A 20,889-nucleotide genomic window follows, 5' to 3' on the forward strand; every position below is an offset into this window, starting at 1 on the left:
CGCTTGGCATTGCGCATGGTGATCTTAACCTTGTGGCTGCTCGGCCATGGAAACCCATTTCATGAAGCTCCTGACGAACAGTTATTGTGCTGACGTTGCTTTCAGAGGCAGTTTGGAACTCGGTAGTGAGTGTTGCAACCGAGGACAGATTATTTTTACGTGCTGAGTCACAAGGAGTTGGTGTCAGTGTAACTGAGACTGACCTCAACTCCTTAATAGACTGACAGTAACTCTCATTGACACTGACATAATGTTTAAAACATCATCACCAGTGTTAGCTAATTTCAATGAAAACCAACTGCATATTTTAATAATAGCTACATGTATTGAAAGTTTAGGTTTATTTTACATTACCTCGTTTTGTGCCTGCCAGGTAGATGTAGGCTTCTCCGCTAGCAACTTCTCCCCCATGTGAAATAATCCGATTTATAATAAAATAATATGCCCTGGCTAATATTCTTTACTTGCCAATTTAATCTACAACATTATCCCAGTTTCATATGCTGATTGAATGTATTCGTTCCCATAGCAGCTAAAAATGGAATGACTTTTGGTGGATTCAACCCATCATCAGGTGCTGATTTATTGTTCTTATGTCTTACAGGTACAATGTGGACACCAGAAGTTCAAACATTTCAAAACATGTAAGCACACTGGTGACTTCATACAATGAATATAAGCATACTTACATATTTGCATGTCACATAGTTATCTCTTTACTTCATGAACTCTCAAGGGAGAATTACAGTGGGTACATTTGGTTAGACTTTGATTTGATTAGTTATTGGTATGTTTTTTCAAGGGGAGAATGTCGTAATAATGAAAAAAAAATATTTTATGGAAAAAAAATAAAGAAATGTTCGTTTTTGTCTCTGCAGATTTCCAACTAACAGATCTGTTTTTCTCTCTCTATTGCAAACCTTTGTGGATGAGAAGAAGGTTAGTCAACAAAATAACTGGGTAGCATTTTAGTTTACAGTGCTTAAATAACAGGGTAACATCCGGAAAGTAATAGGAAACATCAAGGAAATAAGACGCAACGACCAGGTAAGAACGCGGTAATAATCCTTTAATAGTTAGTATGTAGCTGCTAAATACTGATATAAAGTTATATGAATTTTCCTGGTTGTTATGTAGAAACAATTATTTGTTACTGAAGAGCTATCAATAATAGAGGCTAATAAGCAGAAGTTATGTAGTAAGTATTGAAGGCCATTTCGCTCTTCTCAGCAGCACCGTCTATACTTATTAGGAATGAAATATTTGAGGAACTATATCATACTTATACTGGGTGGGCCAACCGCAATGTACCTTTTGGTTATTTGCTTGTGGCTGGGCAGTTACCTTGTCGTTGCCGTCTTGTTTAGCTGTTTTTCCTAGTACTTTCCGGTCTTTACCTAGTTATTTCAGCACTCTACTTAAGTAATTGTTATAAAAATTACTATTACTTTCTTTATAGTTTTACCATAGTTTTAGTGTACTTACAGGGCCTTAAAACTGTATTCTAAAGCAACGTTCTGTTCCCCGGTATATTACTATTACTTTCTTAATAGTTTCACCATATACTGTGCCTTCAGAAAGTATTCACACCCCTTGAGTTGTTCCACATTTTGTTGTGTTACAGCCTGAATTTAAAATGGATGATTTTCAACATTTTTACAAATTAACAAAAAATGAAAAGCTGAAATGTCTTGAGTCAATAAGTATTCAACCCCTTTGTTATGGCAAGCCTAAATAGGTTCAGGAGTAAAAACTTGCTTAACAAGTCACATACAGTGAGGGAAAAAAGTATTTGATCCCCTGCTGATTTTGTACGTTTGCCCACTGACAAAAAAATGATCAGTCTATAATTTTAATGGTAGGTTGATTTGAACAGTGAGAGACACAGAATAACAACAAAAAAATCCAGAAAAACGCATGTCAAAAATGTTATAAATTGAGTTGCATTTTAATTAGGGAAATAAGTATTTGACCCCCTCTCAATCAGAAAGATTTCTGGCTCCCAGATGTCTTTTATACAGGTAACGAGCTGAGATTAGGAGCACACTCTTAAAGGGAGTGCTCCTAATCTCAGCTTGTTACCTGTATAAAAAGACACCTGTCCACAGAAGCAATCAATCAATCAGATTCCAAGCTCTCCACCATGGCCAAGACCAAAGAGCTCTCCAAGGATGTCAGGGACTAGATTGTAGACCTACACAAGGCTGGAATGGGCTACAATACCATTGCCAAGCAGCTTGGTGAGAAGGTGACAACAGTTGGAGCGATTATTCGCAAATAGAAGAAACACAAAATAATTGTCAATCTCCCTCGGCCTGGGGCTCCATGCAAGATCTCACCTCGTGGAATTGCAATGATGATGAGAACGGTGAGGTATCAGCCTAGAACTACACGGGAGGATCTTGTCAATGATCTCAAGGCAGCTAGGACCATAGTCACCAAGAAAACAATTGGTAACACACTACGCCGTGAAGGACTGAAATCCTGCAGCGCCCGCAAGGTCCCCCTGCTCAAGAAAGCACATATACATGCCCGTCTGATGTTTGCCCATGAACATCTGAATGATTCAGAGGAGAACTAGGTGAAAGTGTTGTGGTCAGATGAGACCAAAATCGAGCTCTTTGGCATCAACTCAACTTGCCGTGTTTGTCCTGAACCCAAGAACACCATCCCCACCGTCAAACATGGAGGTGGAAACATTATGCTTTGGGGGTGTTTTTCTGCTAATGGGACAGGACAACTTCACCGCATCAAAGGGACGATGGACGGCGCCATGTACCGTCAAATTTTCAACCAGGGCATTGAAAATGGGTCGTGGATGGGTATTCCAGCATGACAATGACCCAAAACACACAGCCAAGGCAACAAAGGAGTGGCTCAAGAAGAAGCACATTAAGGTCCTGGAGTGGCCTAGCCAGTCTCCAGACCTTAATCCCATAGAAAATCGGTGGAGGGAGCTGAAGGTTCAAGTTGCCAAACGTCAGGCTCAAAACCTTAATGACTTGGAGAAGATCTGCAAAGAGGAGTGGGACAAAATCCCTCCTGAGATGTGTGCAAACCTGGTGGCCAACTACAAGAAACGTCTGACCTCTGTGATTGCCAACAAGGGTTTTGCCACCAAGTACTAAGTCATGTTTTGCAGAGGGGTCAAATACTTATTTCCCTCATTAAAATGCAAATCAATTTATAACATTTTTGACATGCGTTTTTCTGGATTTTTTTGTTGTTATTCTGTCTTTCACTGTTCAACTAAACCTACCATTAAAATTATAGACTAATCATGTCTTTGACAATGGGCAAACGTACAAAATCAGCAGGGGATCAAATAATTTTTTACCTCACTATGTATATGTATATGTGTATGTATAATATATATATATATATATATATATATATATATATATATATATATATATACACTGCTCAAAATAATTAAGGGAACACTTAAACAACACAATGTAACTCCAAGTCAATCACACTTCTGTGAAATCAAACTGTCCACTTAGGAAGCAACACTGATTGACAATACATTTCACATGCTGTTGTGCAAATGGAATAGACAACAGGTGGAAATTATAGGCAATTAGCAAGACACCCCCAATAAAGAAGTGGTTCTGCAGGTAGTGACCACAGACCACTTCTCAGTTCCTATGCTTCCTGGCTGATGTTTTGGTCACTTTTGAATGCTGGCGGTGCTTTCACTCTAGTGGTAGCATGAGACGGAGTCTACAACCCACACAAGTGGCTCAGGTAGTGCAGCTCATCCAGGATGGCACATCAATGCGAGCTGTGGCAAGAAGGTTTGCTGTGTCTGTCAGCGTAGTGTCCAGAGCATGGAGGCGCTACCAGGAGACAGGCCAGTACATCAGGAGACGTGGAGGAGGCCGTAGGAGGGCAACAACCCAGCAGCAGGACCGCTACCTCCGCCTTTGTGCAAGGAGGAGCAGGAGGAGCACTGCCAGAGCCCTGCAAAATGACCTCCAGCAGGCCACAAATGTGCATGTGTCTGCTCAAACGGTCAGAAACAGACTCCATGAGGGTGGTATGAGGGCCCGACGTCCACAGGTGGGGGTTGTGCTTACAGCCCAACACCGAGCAGGACGTTTGGCATTTGCCAGAGAACACCAAGATTGGCAAATTCGCCACTGGCGCCCTGTGCTCTTCACAAATGAAAGCAGGTTCACACTGAGCATATGTGACAGACGTGACAGAGTCTGGAGACGCTGTGGAGAACGTTCTGCTGCCTGCAACATCCTCCAGCATGACTGGTTTGGCGGTGGGTCAGTCATGGTGTGGGGTGGCATTTCTTTGGGGGGCCGCACAGCCCTCCATGTGCTCGCCAGAGGTAGCCTGACTGCCATTAGGTACCGAGATGAGATCCTCAGACCCCTTGTGAGACCATATGCTGGTGCGGTTGGCCCTGGATTCCTCCTAATGCAAGACAATGCTAGACCTCATGTGGCTGGAGTGTGTCAGCAGTTCCTGCAAGAGGAAGGCATTGATGCTATGGACTGGCCCGCCCGTTCCCCAGACCTGAATCCAATTGAGCACATCTGGGACATCAGGTCTGAGAGGAGATCCCTCAGGAGACCATCCGCCACCTCATCAGGAGCATGCCCAGGCGTTGTAGGGAGGTCATACAGGCACGTGGAGGCCACACACACTACTGAGCCTCATTTTGACTTGTTTTAAGGACATTACATCAAAGTTGGATCAGCCTGTAGTGTGGTTTTCCACTTTCATTTTGAGGGTGACTCCAAATCCAGACCTCCATGGGTTGATACATTTGATTTCCATTGATAATTTGTGTGTGATTTTGTTGTCAGCACATTCAACTATGTAAAGAAAAAAGTATTTAATAAGATTATTTCATTCATTCAGATCTAGGATGTGTTTGTCAAAAGGCTGATGTGGATGCGGTGTTGGAGTCAGGCGCAGGACACAGAAGCTTAGTCGATCCGACTTTAATAGTCACAGGAGCAAAATACAAATCCAACGGGCCTCATAAACAGGAGGCGAGCGAATACGCAAAACAGTGCGTAAAGTGCGAACAGCATTAACAATCAGAAAACAAATAACCTACACCAACAGACAGGCGTACAACGACACACAACTACAAACAAAACCAAAGGAAACTTATAGGTGACATAATCAATACGTGATATAGAACAGGTGCACTAATCAGACAAAACCAAACAAACATAGATAACATCAAACGGTGGCAGCTAGTACTCCGGGGACGACGAACGCCGAAGCCTGCCCGAACAAGGAGGAGGAGCAGCCTCGGTGGAATTCGTGACAGTACCCCCCCCCCCTTGACGCGCGGCTCCAGCCGTGCGCCGACCTCGGCCTCGGGGACGGCCAGGAGGACGTGGAGCAGGGCGCGTAGGATGACTCCGATGGAACTCAGTCAGGAGGGATGGATCTAGAATGTCCCTCCTAGGCACCCAGCACCGTTCCTCCGGACCGTACCCCTCCCACTCCACGAGATATTGTAGACCCCCCATCCGACGTCTCGAATCCACGATGGACCGGACTGAGTACGCCGGAGCCCCCTCGATGTCCAGTGGGGGCGGAGGGGTCTCTCTTATCTCACTCTCCTGGAGTGGACCAGCTACCACCGGCTTGAGGAGAGACACATGGAATGAGGGGTTAATGCGATAGTCATTAGGCAGTTGCAACCTGTAACACACCTCATTCAATCTCCTCAGGACTTTAAATGGCCCCACAAACCGCCGTCCAAGCTTCCGGCAGGGCAGGCGAAGGGGCAGGTTTCGAGTCGAGAGCCAGACTCGATCTCCAGGGGCGTAGACTGGACCCTCACTGCGGTGGAGGTCGGCGCTCGCCTTCTGCCTGCGGATGGCCCGCTGCAGATGTACGTGGGCATCGTTCCACATCTCCTCCGAGCGCCGAAACCACTCATCCACCACAGGAGCCTCGATCTGGCTCTGATGCCATGGTGCCAGAACCGGCTGATAACCAGGCACATCTCATCACCCATCTAACACCATCCCTACCTTGAAGCATGGTGGTGGCAGCATCATGCTATGGCGATGCTTTTCAGCGGCAGGGACTGGGAGACTGGTAAGGATAGAGGGAACAATGAATGGAGCCAAATACAGAAAATCCTTGATGAGAACCTGCTTCAGAGTGCAAACGACCTTAGGACAATGACCCCAAACATATAGCCAAAAGCAACGCTGGAATGGCTTCAGAACAGAAATGTGAAAGTCCTTGAGTAGCCCAGCCAAAGCCCAGACTTGAATCTCATTGAAAATCTGTAGAAAGACTTGAAGATTGCTGTTCACCGCCGCTCCCCATCTAACTTAACAGAGCTTGAGAAAATCTGCAAGGAAGAATCCAGATTTGCAAAGCTGATACAGACATACCCAAGACGACTCAAAGCTGTAATCGCTGCCAAAGGTGCTTCTACAAAGTTTTGACTCAGGGGTGTGAATACTTATGTAAGTTAGATATTTCTATATTTCATTTTTAATAAATGTGCAAAGATTTCTAAAAACATGTCTTCACGTTGTCATTATGGAGTATTGTGTGTAGATTGGTGAGATTTGTTGGGGGATTTAATCCATTTTAAATCAGGCTGTAACACAATAGAATGTGGAATAAGTCAAGGGTATGAATACTTTCTGAAGGCACGTTTCTGTTAAACAAACAGTCTTTCTACGAAAGTTCCATGTACATTCTTAATAAGTATAGACGGTGCTGCTGAGAAGAGGGAAATGGCCTTCAATACTTACTACATAACTTCTGCTTATTAGCCTCTATTATTGATAGTTCTTCAGTAACACATAATTGTTTCTACATAACAACCAGGAAAATTCATATAACTTTATATCAGTATTTAGCAGCTACATACTAACTATTAACGGGTTATTACTGCGTTCTTACCTGGTCGTTGCGTCTTATTTCCTTGATGTTTCCTATTACTTTCCGGACGTTACCCTGTTATTTCAGCACTGTAAACTAAAGTGCTACCCTGACGGTAACAGTATGGAGCTAAGGTATGGCATGCGTCCCAAATGGCACCCTATTCCTTGCTTTTGACCAGGACCCGTAGGACTCTGGTCAAAGGTAGTGCAGTATGTGGAATAGAGCGTCACATATATCCTTACTGGTGACCTTGACTGATTTCCACACTATCTATTGCATTGTATCAATCAACATTGTATGAACAGTGAACCATGATCCATGGACAGTAGTCACTTTCAACAGCTGCCGTGCCATAGGTGTCCTTCATTTTATAATGGTCGAGTTCAAGGACTCAGATGAATGACCTGTATAGTATGGAAATGTATGCACTCACTAAATGCTCTGGATAAGAGCGTCTGCTAAATGACTAAAATGTAAAATGTAGTTGCCATATTATCTTTTAAATATTTTACTGCAGTGGGCTAAATCAGGGTCACACAGCACCTGGTCTCATAGTTTCAAGTCGGGATTTGACATAATGTGGATGAACGTCGAATTTTGGCCCATTCATTCCACGTGGTTACAGGGTTCATTCCACGTGGTTACAGGGTTTGAACAGAAACAACTCAAAGGGTTAAGTTTAGGTATTAATTCCGAGTGATTAAGGTTAGGGCTATGGTTTGGGGAAAGTATAAAACTAAATAATTGTTTAAAAAGTGCTGTTTCCATTTAGTATCATCAAATGCTCTCCCTGTTTGCTAGAGAATTGTGAGCTTCTGTGGCACAGTGGTCTAAGCAGCGCACTTTGGCTGTGAGTGTTGTGAGTTCAATATCAATGCTGTCCCATAGTCATTTTTTTTTTTTTGGTGTGTGCCGAGGACAGCATATATCGACGTCCTCAGGACCTTCTTAAACGTCCGAAATTGACGTGTGTTTCTGGTGACCAGGCTGCACACAGTGTGTTTCTTGGTAGTCTTAAACAAGGTATGCTAAGATATGCAGAAAAATAAACATACAGTATTTTCTTACATAGGATTAAGTATAAAGATTATTGTTCTAGATTGCAGGAACAAGCTGTTTCAGGTGTTTGAAAAATGCTAAATTATCCTACTAAATTACCCCCCCCCCGCCATCATCACATGTGCCCCCTCAGATTTATCGGATGCATGACGCCCATGATTCGAACCCTCTGTCCTGTCCATACAGTGTATCTGTAATAACGTAACAATAAGAACAGAGCCTGTCTGGCACGTGAGACTATGGGATAGTAGGAGCTAGGTGTAGTGATAAATCTGATGCCCCTCCAGGCAAAGCATAGTAGGAGATAGGTGTTGTGCTAAATCTGCTGCCCCTCCAGGCAAAACATAGTAGGAGCTAGGTGTAGTGCTAAATCTGCTGCCCCTCCAGGCAAAGCATAGTAGGAGCTAGGTGTAGTGCTAAATCTGCTGCCCCTCCAGGCAAAGCATAGTAGGAGCTAGGTGTTGTGCTAAATCTGCTGCCCCTCCAGGCAAAACATAGTAGGAGCTAGGTGTAGTGCTAAATCTGCTGCCCCTCCAGGCAAAGCATAGTAGGAGCTAGGTGTTGTGCTAAATCTGATGCCCCTCCAGGCAAAGCATAGTAGGAGCTAGGTGTTGTGCTAAATCTGATGCCCCTCCAGGCAAAGCATAGTAGGAGCTAGGTGTTGTGCTAAATCTGATGCCCCTCCAGGCAAAACATAGTAGGAGCTAGGTGTAGTGCTAAATCTGCTGCCCCTCCAGGCAAAGCATAGTAGGAGCTAGGTGTTGTGCTAAATCTGCTGCCCCTCCAGGCAAAGCATAGTAGGAGCTAGGTGTTTTGTTAAATCTGGTACCCCTCCTTCTACAGGACTTCCTGGGCCAGATGTTCTGCACTCTGGGGGAGATCATCGGGTCCACAGGCAGTCGGCTGGAGAGAACCCTCTCGTAAGTCTACCAATATGTCTATCAAATATCTACTGTGTATCTGCTGTGTAATAGCATGCATCACAACACGATCTGTCACTGTACGCATCTGCATTTGACAGGCTTCCGGAATCTCACAATGTTCTCATTGCCTCGTAGATTGCGTGTGTCTAAGCCCGGAGGCTTCCACTGTACAGCAGGCATGTACCTGGAGATTAATCTATCGTCAAAACTCCAGCTGAGAAGGATTGTATTTTACGAGAGCTTGAGGCACTAACACATGCTATGGCGGTAACTAGGCCTGTCTGGAGGGTCAAGTGGGTTAGGGTTTGCTCAATCAAGCACAGCTACACTCTTACAAAAAAAGGTGCTATCTAGAACCTAAAATTGTTATTTGGCTGTCCCCATAGGAGAACCCTTTGAATAACCTTTTTTGGTTGCAGGTAGAACACTTTTGGGTTCCATGTAGAACCCTTTCCACAGAGGGTTCTACATGGATCCCAACAGGGTTCTATGTGGGACCAAAAAGGGTTCTCATATGGGGACAACCAAAGAACACTTTTGGAACACTTTTTTCTAAGTGTAATGTATTTAAAACACTGGCACAGTGAGTCACCTAATACATGTGTTATTCTGTAGCTCACTTGATAGAGTAGATTTAGATTTTAGTCATTTAGCAGACACTCTTATCCAGAGCAACTTACAGTTAGTGAATACATTTATATATATATATTTATTTTATACTGGCCCCCCGTGGGAAACGAACCCACAACCCTGGCGTTGCAAACGCCATGCTCTATCAACTGAGCTACATCCCTGCCGGCCATTCCCTCCCCTACCCTGGACGACGCTGGGCCAATTGTGCGCCGCCCATGAGTCTCCCGGTCGCGGCCGGCTGCGACAGAGCCTGGATTTGAACCAGGATCTCTAGTGGCACAGTTTGCACTGCGATGCAGTGCCTTAGACCACTGCGCCACTCAGGAGCTTAGGTGTTAAGTATTGCTCTTGTAATGCCAGAATGGAGAATTCGATTCCCGGGACCACCCATACTTAAAAAATCTATGCACGCATGACTGTAAATCGCTTTGGATGAAAGCGTCTGCTAAATGGCATATATTATATTACATGTAGTAGACTCAGGATGGAATTGGGCCCTTTTCAATCGAAGTCGATAGCCAAGATGCTGAGAACTCCAAAATTGAATTTGCAAGAAACAATTACAATATTTTATATATCCCGGAATAAACACTGACCAGCTTTGATTGAATATTGAATGCGTCTCTGTCTCGCTGTCTCTCTGCCTCTCTCTCTCTCTCTCTCTCTCTCTGCGGTTGGTGTGAGTAGCAGACAACAGCACAATGCCATAAAGCACAAACTCTGAGGCCCTATTCCCACTACGAGATATGAAGGAGAGTCTGAGAAGCGGGGTGGCGAAAGATAATTCTACTTTTCAATTAACATTATGTCCTTGCCTTATCTTTCATTGTGGCGGTCAACGCGACATTCTTGGTCCACAGCTCAAACTGACTGTAAATATCACAGTAGCCACTACTAGCCAGTAAGCACAAACTAGTCAACAGTGACAGAAACTTTTCTTCTAAAATATATTACACTCTTGAATAATACAACAATTCACAAGCATGTATGTGTAGGCAATTAAAGGGTTTATTATCTCATCTGTAGGCTACACTCATTACATTTTTAGCTTTAAGACAAAAGTACGGAGTTGCTATAATGGCATGTCTTCATCAAGTAACTTTAGCCTATCAAAAATGTACGATTAACCCTCTCATACAAATATACAAGTACAATAGGCCTACCTTACAACATTACAACAAACCAGGCTTAATTTGTATCACTATCATGCAAATCATGACATGTGGTAAAAGCAAATTGCGACTGAAAATATGGGTATAAGTGAGGAGTGAGGAGAGGAGCTGTTTTATATGGAAGCTCATACCCGCCACCCAAAACGTGTGATACAAATTGTCAACGTGCACAATTAGTCTGTGCTTCAGTCTGATCAACTGTAGCCTACTGATAACAACCATAGCTGCAGGTAGCCTGGAGAAGCCTATGAGCTCTGATCCCATCTGGGCCTGGCCAGGGGAAATGTGACGTCATGTTTTTATAGCCTAAAATAGGCCCATTTATTGGTGTTCTGAGAAAATGTGAAGTCTGAAATATTAGGAATATGTCTATACAGTACATTACGTTTAAAAAACATTGCTCTGCTATTACCATTTATACTGTAGGAGTGTTTGCTCAATGAGACAATTCTGTTCACACTGCCCTGCTTTAAGGAGGGCAACTACCGGGTCGAGTGTCGTGCGCTACCTCCGGAGGTATTATTTGTTCATCTGATTATAGTGCTCTTCTGCAATGTAAGGCAGGGTTACATTTAACACTATACACAATAGACGTTGTAAAAAGGCAGAGTTACATTTAACACTATACACAGTAGACGTTGTAAAAAGGCAGAGTTACATTTAACACTATACACAGTAGGCAAGTCATAAAACCACTAAACTTGTGTTGTTGTCCTGGTCTCCATCTGGCCCACCAGAGGTTGGTTCCCTGGCGCTCACTGTAGGAACTGATTGCCGGTAACATCCATATATTCAATCATTCATGAAGTAGATTGTATTGATTGTCACTCATTCTATTCTATTCTAATCAAACCTGCATTGCCAGTTCATATCAGTAGGTGTCACTATGCACTCGCTAGTCGAAAAAGACTGACCCCATGATGGCTGCCTGTTTCTGTATTTGCGAAAGTTATGGTGGTGCTAGAATCCATCAATTCTCTCTTTCTGCATTAGCCATCAATCTGTTATGGTGGGACAAATGTGTTCATATTGTCTGTGTAGACTGCTCTGTGGCAGAATTTGTATTTTTTTTTACTTTTAAGACAGTGAGATTTGCGCCACAAACATTTGTGACTAATCACCAGCAGTGGAAATAAAATAATATGCCAACAAACATTACTGGACTAACAAAATGGCTGACCAACCTTTTCAGGAACTTCAGTATCCCTTGGCCATGGGTAGCAGCAGTAGATTGTTTCATCTTCTTTATCCTGTGCCAAACACATTTTTTCAGTGAGTCTAAATGATTAATGTTAGCTACTGAGTGCATGATTGCATCATCCTAGCTAGCTAATGTTAGCTACCTAGCTATCTAGCTAGGCTGCTCTAAAGCTATCTGTCGAAAACCCTTATCCATTACATTCGCCCATATTTGGCTACAATTCCGACGCTGTGTTTTAACGGTTTCAAATTGTTTTCGAAACATATGATGATATGCCCCTTATCTTTCATGTCAGTGAGAAATAATATTTTAAATAAAAAAGATACACTTACTGTAGCAGTTTTGCACAGATCCATACATTGTGTGTGCCTCCAGTTGACGAACTACACTTCCCAGTTAGCTTGCACACAGGTGTTTGGAGCACGAAAGATAGCTAATTAGCACAGGTGGCGGCCTATGTCTTCCGTATGTCTTTCGCAAACAAGCGCTGTAACATGGAGATATGGCCTTGTGGGAACACTATCCCTAACCCTATAAAGGTGTGTAGTACATTTACCTTATGTTTTTTGAAAATTATTTCACGCTGAAATGAAAGATACATTCCTTATGTTTCCAAAACAGTACCACAACGATGCATGCTAATGTTTAGAGCAAGCATTTGGGCTCTTAACAAAATTCCCCCCGGTCAGAAGATACTATCGTCAAAAAGCGCTAAAGTAGTTAGCGTCTATGAATGGGGTACTCTAAAGCTAACTTTAGTAGTTTTGTTAGCTGCTATAGATTGGATAATTCTAGATAGTTTTAGAGGATGACTAAACTGCTTTTATTAACTGCTTTTATACCTTGTTTTCTATGAAAATATGTGTTTGCCCTCTCATGAGGCAGGCAACCAGACAAATAGGGGGTTTCCACTAGATAACACAGCCACAAAGTCAGATTCAACAGACCAGAGAGGAGGGTGGGCGAAGAATGAAACCAACAACGAGGTGCTGATGCGACCAGACATAGTTGTTGAGATGTGTGGTTGATGAGGCTCTGTAGGCTGTAGCTAGGACCCCACTGTAACTGACAAGTGAATCCACCTGAGGGTTATCACGTGAAATCCCAGGGGCAGGGTTATAATCACCTGAGAAAAAAGAGGCATACGGGATGAAATGTAAGAAAATAAGAAACGTCTGCTTTCTTTTCCATAGCAAAACGGTTTTGTACGTTTTTCTATGAAGTGAACTAATGACTATATCTGGTAAACACCAGATTGAAAAGTACTGCGGCAAATGCTGTCTCGCCACACGTTTTCCGTCCTTTCTGGCTGTATGTCACCATGTTGGGAGATAACTAGAAAATACTGGTTGACTGGTGCTGACTGAAAGAGTGTTTGACTGTGTGTGTGTGTGTGTGTGTGTGTGTGTGTGTGTGTGTGTGTGTGTGTGTGTGTGTGTGTGTGTGTGTGTGTGTGTGTGTGTGTGTGTGTGTGTGTGTGTGTGTGTGTGTGTGTGTGTGTGTGTGTGTGTGTGTGTGTGTGTGTGTGTGTGTGTGTGTGTGTGTGTGTGTGTGTGTGTGTGTGTGTGTGTGTGTGTGTGTGTGTGTGTGTGTGTGTGTGTGTGTGTGTGTGTGTGTGTGTGTGTGTGTGTGTGTGTGTGTGTGTGTGTGTGTGTGTGTGTGTGTGTGTGTGTGTGTGTGTGTGTGTGTGTGTGTGTGTGTGTGTGTGTGTGTGTGTGTGTGTGTGTGTGTGTGTGTGTGTGTGTGTGTGTGTGTGTGTGTGTGTGTGTGTGTGTGTGCGTGTGTGTGTGTGGGTGTGTGTGTGTCCTACCATGCAAAGACTCACACCCCCATGGAGTGTGATGATAGGAGGGACCAAGGCAGGGAGAAAGAGAGGTATTGATCACAGAAGAGACCACACTACACCACACCTTGATGGCAGCAACACACACACACAAAACATATTTTATTCCTCTGACTTGATGTGCACGTTTCTATGGCAACTGAGAGTGCATAATGTCTCCGTCTGTCTCTATCACCAACATTTCAGTCGGGATGAACTGTTTCATATTTTCCATTCTGTTCTATAAAATGACATCAGATTATTTGCTTTCAGATCTCAAGTAAAGGGACAAAGAGTGCACGTGGTATTCAAAGGCAGGAGATTACTAGGGGAACCCCACCACCACTGCCATACGCCAGCTTAACTCCTAACAATAACAGGGCAAACATTCAGCCATTTCAACCCACAGGACCACCAACAGTATGTCTATGAAATGTGTTTATAGCTGTAGCTTGTTGTCAACCCACTGCCGAGCTTGACTGAAGTGTTTGCTGCTCTCCAAAAATATCATCAACATCTCTGCACACACACACAAAAATAATATAGGATTTCTGGTTTGTGCCTGGTTACTAGACTTCAGAGAACAACTCCCCCTGCGTGAATATGTTATGGTTATTAATGCCTCTGTGAGTGCAATCATGTCTCAGGTATGCTTGATGTTGATAGGGCCATAGGGCATATTATGTCTCTTGTAACCAGTCACAGCTCGACCTTTGGGGGGTTGACGGGAGCATGCCCACTCAGTGTGCCAGGTGGCCATTAGTGCAATTTATGTTGGACCTGGGAGATTTAAGCCACACACACACACAGACCACACCTGTGGACCTTTGTTCTGATGTCCATTTTCATTATCTAACAGGTAGCTGCCTCTGACTTACATAAAAGCGGACGCCTGGAAATGTAATATTGTTTTCCCCATCTTTAATTTATCTCCACCCCAACTAGTTTTAAATGACACCCTATAGAAAGAACAAAGGTCTCCCTCTGCCTTCCCCATTAGACATTCAAATTGGTTATAACTGACAATACAAGGCAAGGCTGCACGCTCCATAAACCACAGCCAAGTTAATTTGAAGAAATGCAACACCCACACACACGCACACACGCACACACACACACACACACACACACACACACACACACACACACACACACACACACACACACACACACAGTCTATCTGATGAAATATTTAAAGGCCGTATGTAGATTGACGCTTGATGATCCTCTGTTGTTCCTCTGTTGTTCCTTTTGTTCCACTCAGTACATTACAGCAAACTGGCATGGCCTCAGAGCTTTGATCAATCCAACACTCACCAACCCACCAGTTTGGTTTTTCATCTCTCTCTCTATCTCTCTGTGCGCTCCATGGCCCCTTATTATAAAGCCTATGAACCATAGTGGCCCTCCCTCCCCACGTTCAACATCAACTCTTTATTTCGATGGGATTCTGATTAACGAATTTGAGTTTGTGTGGGTTTTGATTCTGAATCTCAATCTCAAAGCGTGAAATGTTAGTCTTTGAAGTACCGGGTGAGTTTTTGACATTGTGACAGGTTGGTGGGTTTTGATCTGACAGACAGCGTCTCTGCAATGTGTGTTTGTAGGCTATATGCTGCTACTCTGGGTTTGTATTTATTTTCAGACCTGGGTACAAATACTATTAGAAATCTCTCAAATACTTTGAGCGCTTGCTTTAGCCTGCCTAGATTGCCAGGTGAGTGGGGATCACACTTTTGGGATTTGTCTATTGGCTCCATTGCAACAGACAAGCTCAATCAAGCCCAGCTAAAGTATTTTAAATGATTTAAAATAGTATTTGAATCCTGTGTGGGTGACTTTGGGTGGTGAAGTACATGAGTTGGAGCTGGTTCTGCTTAAAAAATATGTGGGCTGTTTGCTGTGTGTGGTGGGCAGACCTGGGTTTAACAGGATTTGAAATCTTTCAAATTACTTTGAGCGTAAGCTCGGGTCTGCTCGTGGTGCCAGATAGGCGAGGTTGACATGTTTTCAGACTATTTCAATCTTTCCGTTGCACCAGGCAAGTTCAATCGAGAACAACATAGTATTTTGAAAGATTTCAAATACTGTTGTGACCCCAGGACTGCATGGTGGCAGGTGACACAACACTGTCATTGGGCAACTGAAATAATGGGGTTTTGAATTGGTTCATGGGGAACTCCTCGAGTGGGGGGAACTGTTTCTGTGTTGACCTGACACTTGAACCTCACCGGATACCTTTTTCTGTAGAGGTCCACCTCCTCACCTGCTCACTGCGGTTCTCTCCCTTGTTAAATGCGATCATGAAATCATCCTCTTATGTCTTCCTCCATTTAGTTAAGTATGCTTTTAGTAGGTGGATGAACTGTCTTTTTAAAACTTGAAAGTCAATCCTCTATACAACCACTAAAACAGGAAACTGTGCTACTATTCTGTTGTTCATTGGCAGCAGTATAAAGATATGGGAGGTAAGAGGTATTGTTTGCCACAATGGATTAGATACTTATACCTTAACATACTTACTGACTCTCTCTCTCTCGCTCTCTCTCTCTCTCTCTCTCTCTCTCTCTCTCTCTCTCTCTCTCTCTCTCTCTCTCTCTCTCTCTCTCTCTCTCTCTCTCTCTCTCTCTCTCTCTCTCTCTCTCTGTCTTCCTCTCTCTCATTGTCTCACTTACACACACACGCACACGTACAGACACACACACACACTTATTTGCCCATTTATTTTAATAACTGGGAGTCTTTGCACAGGTCAGTATGGCACCATGAATCCCTACATACTATTTATTGTCCTCTATATAATGAAATATCCCATGGCCAAGAGGATTGTCTCACATTCCCCACATTAATTAAATCAGAGCAAATACCAATTTAAAGGAGGAACAACCTGCCAACATTGTTTATTGAGATGTATGAGCTGCTAGCAGCAGCCAGTTAAATTAGCTGCTGAGGAAGGTGACGGCGATTCATTTGCCAACCATATTAATTCCTTCCACACAGTCCATCGCTTCCCAAGTGTCTCCCCTCCCCTAGATGAAAACACAATTGAAGTTAAAAGCACTTAGAACGACTTGGCATAAATATTTCCAGATTGAAAATTAAACACTGTATCTCTCAAGTTTCTCCCTTCCCCTAAACGAAAACACAGGTGAAGTTAACATTGCTTATTTGCACTTGGTATATCAACTTGGTGTAAAAGATCTCGAAGATTGAATATTAAAATAAATGCCATATTTCTCATTTGTCAGGTACACTTGATGGATGTTTCTCTGTCCTTGTCCCCCCCCAACCTCTTCCTTCACCCAAGCGCACACACACACACAAAGCTCTTCAATTCCCCTGTAATTACATTCCGCTCCTCATCTCAAGCTCCTCTTGCCCTGATAAGATTCAGATTAAAACCCTTGCGCTGCTTGTATGTCCTCCCACTTCCCGTCCTCGATCTCTCTCTCTGGCGTATCTCCATATCTAAAAATATTTCTTCCCTGGTTTAATATGACTTATTTCAATCCAATTCTCAAGGCTGCCACTCATACCAGGCCACAACAGACAGACGGACCACTGTACTGTGGCTTTGCAACCCTAGGGCCGCCTATCTCAAAGAAAAGGTGAGAGAGGGCTCATCAGAGAAAGAGAGGTAAGAAAAGGGTGTGGGAGGAGTATATAGAAAGAAGGAGAGACACAAAAGACAGAACTAAAAAAAGAACGCTGTTGGGGTTTTGAGTGCCTTTTATGCTAAGTGACTTGCCCTTTTACCGCGTTTCTCCCTCTCGTACCCTGGGGCTCTCATTCTCACCCACCTCAAGACAAAGTAGACATGTTGTGTCAAGTGGAAAGCTCTTGATTACAGTGTACGGCGGTCCACAGATAGCACAGACATATGCTGCTGTTTTTTTTTACCGTTGCTTTATATCTTGGCAGGAGGTTGCTCTTCATGGAATGTAGTCAAAACATGAAAGTGGGTCATGCTTGCCATGACTAAGACAGTATGTTGTTGATAATAACAGTTTATCTGGCAATGTCATTTGTGACAAATAACCAGCATACTGTTATTTCCAAATTTCTCTGAAGGAGTTTAACCACAAAATATATTTGTCTGAGGAAGAGACTTGATCACACCTCACAAGTGAGTTACAGTCTAACACTTCCACGCTCAAGCTGACTTCTGTCTCTGTAAAGATAACGCAACGTTATGAATATAACTACTGTTCCCTGAAGGAGGGAAACAAGATACAACATTCTATGGGGAGTCGCACTCTCACGACTTCGGTTGAAGGATCTACAATCACTATGAAATGTGCGCCTCGCTGGAAGCCCCGTCTTCCACAGGTGATAAGCTGAGGCTCGGATTTATTCCTTCAATTTAATACCACTCTTCACCGAGCCCAGGAACAAGAGTTGTGCCTCATTTCCCTCCTTCAGGGAACAGTAGTTATAGACATAATGTTACGTTCCCTTTCAGTTAGTAAACTTTGGTACAACATACTATGGGGAAATATAATCACGACCCAAGCCGACCCCAACGGATACTAAATGAAATTGCCCCTGGTAGACCTCCCAGAACTAAACCCGCCAGATGCGGAAGTCTGGGTATTGCGCACATGGCGCACTGCTTAGTGACTTTCCCCTATCCCAGCCGTAAGCACACTGTGTGCTATACTGGGAGCAGTAACATCAAAGCGATAAAACCTCACAAAAGTGTGTGGTGATGCCCAACTCGCCGCAGCACAAATATCTCCTATAGTCAACCCTTTAGACAACGCTCAAGACACTGCCAGACCCCTAGTGGAGTGGGCGCCTACACCTCTAGGTAACCCTTGCACCTTGCTGCTATATGCCAGGGAGATAGCCTTCACAATCCAGTGGGAGAGACGCTACTTAGAGAGCACCCTGCCGCGAGATAAATTAGCAAAACAGAGAAAAAGTTGGTCACATAACAAGATATCCAGAGTCTGTTCAATATACGTGTGTAAAACTCGCACCGAACAAAGGGCATGTAATCTCTGTTGCTTTTTTGAAGCAAAAGGAGAAGGTGAAAGGGGAAATAGCACAAAAGCTAAGGAGGACATAGCCATGAGTTTCAGGGCGAAGCCAGCATTTGTATGCAACGTCACCTTAGAGTCGCCCGGGGCGAATTACAGTAAATACAGGAAGATTGTACGGATAATGCGTTTAGCCGAGGCCAAAGCTATGAGCAGGGAGGTTTTGTAGGAGAGGATCTTCAGATCCACCGACTCCAGGGGCTCAAAGGGGCCGCAAACAGGGCCTCCAAAACCAGCAGCATGTTCCATGTGGGCGCAATAGGTTTAGAGACTGGTCTGAGACGATGTACACCTTCCAGGAACTGCACCACCAGGGGGTGAGACCCCGGAGAGGTTCCGTCAATTCCCACATGTACACGTTTGAAGTGGAGAATGCTTGAAACGCTCCTGTAGGAACATAAGGATGTCCCTCACAGAGCCCTGAAAGGGAACAAGTCCTTTGTTTTGGCACCAGAGCTCAAAGGCTTGCCACTTATGTGCATACAGCCCTTGCAGACTGAATGGTAGCAATAACATTTGGAGGTAAACCTCTAGCCATCAGATTGGCCCTCATAGGGGCCAGGACCATAGGAACCAAATCTCTGGCTTCACTTGCCAAACCTGCCCGTGCGCCTGGGATAACAGGTCCCTGTGCAACAGGAGTTTCCACAGGTCCTTGCCTAGAAGGTGAATGATATCCGCGAACCAAGGCTGCCTGGGCCAACGGGGATCCATAAGAATCAATGGTAAGCCCTCCCGGCGCACCCACTCCAATGTGGGCTGAATCAGAACCGCTGACGGAAACACGTAAAGGAGGGTCTGAGGCCACTGGTGCGCCAGAGCATCCGTTCCCAAAGGGGCACCTGGGTCCCTCATCGAGAAAAATAGAAGACAATGCGCATTTTTCTCGCGATGCGTAAAGATCTACATAGGCCCTGCCGAAAATGTCCCATATCTGGGAGAGCCTCCACTCCTGAGAGAGAGAGGGTCCCACCTAAATAAAAGATTTTCACCCGAGTTGAGGCAACCGGGGACATGCGTTGCCCAAAGCGAAAATATGTGCACACTGCTCCCCAGCAATAGAGAGCGAGCCAAGGCCGGAACCCGGACACCCTCCGTGGGGATAGAAAAGCGTGATATACGAGTGAGTCTAGCTCGAGACCCAGAAACGGAATGCGCTGAGATGGAGTCAGACAGCTCTTTTTATGGTTCTTATGAAGCCTAGAGACTGAATACAGGACAGTAGCATGGATGTGTGGTGGATGTGTGGTCCCGTGTTGCTCAGTTGGTAGAGCATGGCGCTTGTAATTCCAGGGTTGTGGGTTTGAGTCCCACTGTAAGTCGCTCTGGTAAAAAAAAAATAATAATAATAAAAAAATATATATATAAAAAATAAAAATAAAAAGTGTAACAATGCTTGCCCACTCGACTCCACCAGCCAATCGCTGTAATAGCCGGAGGCTCGTAAGCATTCTGAGTTTGTAGACGCTTAGAGCACATAGGTCTAGAATTGGATTTGAAGTCCTGTCCCTTTTCGTAACCAGGAATACCGGCTGTATCAGCAGTCCCGGATCTTTGACATAGACTCGGATTGCCTGCTTCTGGAGATGGGAGGATATTTCCTTCCACAAAATGGGCACTGAGGCTTCAGGGACAGTCGGCGTGATGACGCACAACAAATTGTAGTCTGTACCCTGACGTCACTGTTTGTATGATCCAGGGCGACACTGCGCATGTGCGCCATTGGTCGGAGCAGACTGCGAGACCCCTGTGAAGTGCCACCTTGTGGACTGGGAGTGTTTGGTTCTTCTTCCATTTCCACCACTCTTGACAACCGTGTGTCTGAACATGGAGAAGGAACACTTTTTATCGAACTCACATATGGGAGACAACACTTTTAAGACCCGTGAACACTGTGGAACTTGGTTGAGAAAACTGTGTTTATGTGCTGAGGTTTGCCTAAAGACCAGCCCACTCTGGGTACACGGGCTCCGGCGATTGGCCGTGCCACTTGGGAGTACTGTTGTCACAAGGAGCCTTACTCAGTTTAGGCGGTAAGATGCACCCGATAACTGGCTGGTTCGAGCGAGGGCCGCCTGAGCGTGCTCAAAGCCAAGACAAACTGCACATACATCATATTTTTCAGAGAAATGCTACAACCACATGG

General features: G+C 44.2%; 1 protein-coding gene across 1 annotated transcript in view; it reads left to right on the forward strand.

Annotated features, from left to right (window-relative positions):
• The window catches only part of LOC121575551 (copine-9-like), a 168,896-nt gene that overhangs the window by 82,907 nt on the left and 65,100 nt on the right, over window positions 1–20,889 (forward strand). Inside the window, 3 exon segments of the mRNA XM_041888724.2 lie at window positions 605–644; window positions 937–939; window positions 8,794–8,870. Of these exon segments, the coding sequence (XP_041744658.2) occupies window positions 605–644; window positions 937–939; window positions 8,794–8,870 (120 nt within the window).

Source organism: Coregonus clupeaformis, chromosome 10 (genome assembly GCF_020615455.1).
Source record: "Coregonus clupeaformis isolate EN_2021a chromosome 10, ASM2061545v1, whole genome shotgun sequence".
NCBI lineage: Eukaryota > Metazoa > Chordata > Actinopteri > Salmoniformes > Salmonidae > Coregonus > Coregonus clupeaformis.